This window comes from Manacus vitellinus, unplaced genomic scaffold (genome assembly GCF_001715985.3).
Source record: "Manacus vitellinus isolate BGI_N305 unplaced genomic scaffold, ASM171598v3 scaffold_54_pilon, whole genome shotgun sequence".
Lineage (NCBI taxonomy): Eukaryota > Metazoa > Chordata > Aves > Passeriformes > Pipridae > Manacus > Manacus vitellinus.
This window is the reverse complement of record NW_021940645.1, coordinates 2,329,287-2,332,994: the sequence shown is the minus strand read 5'-3', so window position 1 is coordinate 2,332,994 and position 3,708 is coordinate 2,329,287. Positions and strand designations below refer to the sequence as shown.

At 47.2% G+C, this 3,708-nt stretch overlaps 1 protein-coding gene across 1 annotated transcript in view; it reads left to right on the top strand.

Moving 5' to 3' along the window:
• The first annotated feature begins 268 nt into the window (after window positions 1–268).
• The window catches only part of LRIT2 (leucine rich repeat, Ig-like and transmembrane domains 2), a 3,755-nt gene continuing 315 nt past the window's right edge, over window positions 269–3,708 (top strand). The window contains 4 exon segments of the mRNA XM_029963175.1: window positions 269–388; window positions 390–526; window positions 902–1,683; window positions 3,159–3,708. Coding sequence (XP_029819035.1) covers window positions 269–388; window positions 390–526; window positions 902–1,683; window positions 3,159–3,708 — 1,589 coding nt within the window.

The window sequence follows — 3,708 nt, the reverse complement described above, 5'->3', positions numbered from 1 at the left end:
TGTGAAGTCTGGCCCTTACTGTGGTGTTCTGCTTTGATGAATTCCATTAAAATACAGGAGACAGAGACAGATCCCTTGAAATAAAAAAAGAAAAAAAAAAGAAAAAAGGTAATTAGGCCTGATTAATTACTTGGCTTGGCAACAGAAGTGGTTTTGGCTCCATCTTCATATTACCAACCAAATAAATATGTCTGTGAGAATCCCCTCAGCTGGAGGATGAATGCCAAGAGTGGCCCTGGAAGTGATTTTTAGCACTTTGACACAGACTATGAACCATACTACGTCTTCTTTAGGGTTGGGTCCCCCTCAGGATTTATTTCTGCGTCAAGGAAGATTACACCTAATAGGATTTGCTTCTTGGAGGCTGTTGGCATGTTTGGTGCAAACCCCTGCACAGTGCTTTCTTAAAGGAGAATATGGACCCTGTTTGTCATATTTTTCTTCTTCTTCTGGCCTTCCACAAGATAAACCCATCTGTTTCGTCTTGTATCACAGGATGCTTGTGTTCTCAAGACAGCTTTGGAAGGTAAGAACGCTAGTTACCCCTGTTGTAGGACCAGTGAAGCAGCTCATATATATTTGCCAATGATGTGAGCATCAAAACCAGATTGGTGCATGGAGTGCCTCCTCCAACACTTGACTAGTACTAGCTTAAGCACAGAGTGAGATTTCTCTTATTTCCCTGAGATATGTAGCTGCATACATAGCAATTTTTATAACTTAATTGCATTCCTCATGGGAAAATTGGTATAAAACCCATGGAAGGATGATGTATGGCTTATGCATGCCCTATATACAATACCATGTAATTTTTCAGGTGCTTGTCATCCTCTATAGGGAGCTGGTTTGTTAGACACGAACGTGGTATGTGACCTAGAGAATTTTCTGTTTTCCTCCTTAGGAGTTTGCTCTGCATGTCTGCACTGCTGAGGCAGATCCCTGCAAACATCCCTCAGGACATCCGGAAAATTAGAATCGAAAATTCTCACCTAACAGAATTGCCTCGTGGGTCTTTTGAGAATGTTAGTGCCTTGGAGTATCTCTGGCTCAATTTTAACAACATCACAGTGATGCACATCAAGAGCCTGGAATATCTGCCAGCTCTGCAGGAGCTGCGCTTGCAAGGGAACAAATTAAGTTCAGTGCCATGGACAGCATTTCAAGACACCCCGACTCTGAAAATCCTGGATCTGAAGCACAACCGGCTGGATGTCCTTCCAGAACACGCACTCCGCTATCTGCCCAACCTGACCTATTTAGATCTATCCTCAAATCAGCTTACCATCATATCCAGGGATGTCTTCTACAACTGGCCTGTCTACCAGAGAAGCCAGAGGACAGAGGGGCAGATAGAAGCTATTTCCAATGCTGTTCTGGCCCTCCACGACAACCCCTGGATTTGCGACTGTCGCCTGCGGGGATTTGTCCAGTTTATCAAGTCAGTTGGCCCACCTATTATTCTGATGAATTCCTATTTAACGTGCTCAAGCCCAAAATTCAGGACAGGGAAGTTTTTTCATGAAGTGGAGCTTAACAGCTGCATGAAGCCCCTGACCTCAGCCCTTGACACCAATCTGACAGTCCCAGCGGGGCTAAACATCACCCTGACCTGCTTTGTGGAAGCCAGCCCATCCCCTGCTGTCTGGTGGACCTATGCACTCAAACTTTTAAGGGCATTTAATGGTAAGCAAAGCTTTTCTTCTTCTTTTTTCCTTTTTCTTCTTCATTAAAAATGTATGGTCTGCTATTCTACTTACATAGGTCTGCAGGCCATCTCAGTCGCCACAGCAACTCTCAGCCCCTTTAGAGCACCACAGTTATTGTGGTGGCAATAATCCAAATAATCTTAATCACCCTATGCATCTGAGCACGTCTGACCAGCATAAGAAGAGCTGCTTCATGCAGGATATCAGTCAAAGATGAAAAGAGCATGGCCTCATTTTCACACAATTATCTTATGTGTGGATTTTCAGTAGTAGCTCTTTCCTCACGACACATGATGCAGGAACTATTAATACTATATCAGTTGTACATATTGAATAAATATGTAGTTATCTAAATATACATGTATATTTACAGTATATATTATATACTACATATATATATGCACATATATAATTATATTTGTATGTACACGTGTATCAGCCCACACACATATACATAGGCTTGTATGTTCCTATAATATTTCCATATATTTTCTCAAGAAATACCACATAAACCACAAAACAATGCAGCTCTGTTGCCTGTCTATGTCCATGCATGTTCTACCAACTGAAACAGAGGTGGTTGTTCTCCCTAAGTGTTGCTTATTCATACTCTTTAGTGATGGCCTCATAAAATGAAAGCTTTTCCTCTTCCTCCCAATCCATCCTCCCTCACATTTATTTTTACTAAGAGTCTTCAATAGGGCAAGTTGCTATTTTCATCAGGTAAGATAATAGGCATACAGGCACTGCACAGGCTCTGTGTGTTCCTAATAAGCCAGCTAGCTAAATAGGATAGCATCAGCCCTTAATCCTGGGCTGATAATTGCTTCAGTTGCAGCACTGTAGCAGCACCTGTATGCCTTTGCACAAGCACATGCTGAATTAATTACATGCAGGTTTTTCTCAACCTACACCCCTGTTTGGGTAGCTGACAGGGTTTCATACTGTTCTTAAAACTCCATCTCACTTCCAGCCCAACACTTCCTTGCTCCATCCACTTCTTTTTGGCCTGAGCCTTTTGAGTCTGACGTTTTTCCATACTCAATCCTAACAGAGGGTGGAGCACGTGTCCAAAATGTATCTGTGCCTCCTCAGTGACTCTCCCTGGTTTCCCCTGACCTAAGAATGCTGATGGCACATGCTGTGGCCTCTGCCCACATCAGCCTCCCCAGCAACTTGTGCTGGGGCAGGGGTTGGGTGCACTCCATGTCTCCTGTGCTTGGTGTTCCAGTGTATTTATTGCCTTTCAGACAGACAACACTTTCCTGATGTGCTCTGTGTGGTTTGGCACACTGTTGTTGCCCCTCTTCCTTTTTCCCTGGGCAGGGCAGGTCCTGCTGGAGCCCCATCCCACACTGGTCTCAGGACTGCCCCAAGGGCATGGTGGTTCCCTTCTGCCACAGACAAAAGGGGCCCTACCTGTTGACACAACTTCCCTCTGCCTCTCTGCAGTGACCACTGAGCCCATCAGCGAGGAAACCGTCCGCTCTGAGCTGCTGATCCCAGCGGCACGGCCAGCAGACGCCGGCAACTACACCTGTACAGCCGCCAACTTCTTGGGTAACACCTCAGTGGCCATCAACCTCCGTGTGGTGGCCCCGTGGGCATCCACCACTCCCCGGGGCTGGGCCCCCATCGCCCCCGCTGAGCCGGGCGCCCACGTGGAAGTGCGCATTGCCAAGCAGACGGTCTACGGCATCACCCTGGAGTGGTTTGCAGCAGCGGCGGCAGCAGCAGAGCCGGGGGAGACCTGGTACACCCTCCTGGTGGGCCGCTATGACGCCGCCCAGAAGGACACCATCTACATTGGCCCCGGGGTCAACACCTACTCGGTGACCGACCTGCTGCCCGCCACCAAATACGAGGTGTGCGTGGCCGTGCGCAACCAGGCTCCCCGCAAGGGCCAGTGTGTCGTCTTTGTCACGGGCAGCGACGTCAGCCAGATGGAGCAGCGTGAGAAGCTCATCCACATCGTGGTCATCGTGTGCGCCATGGTGCTGGC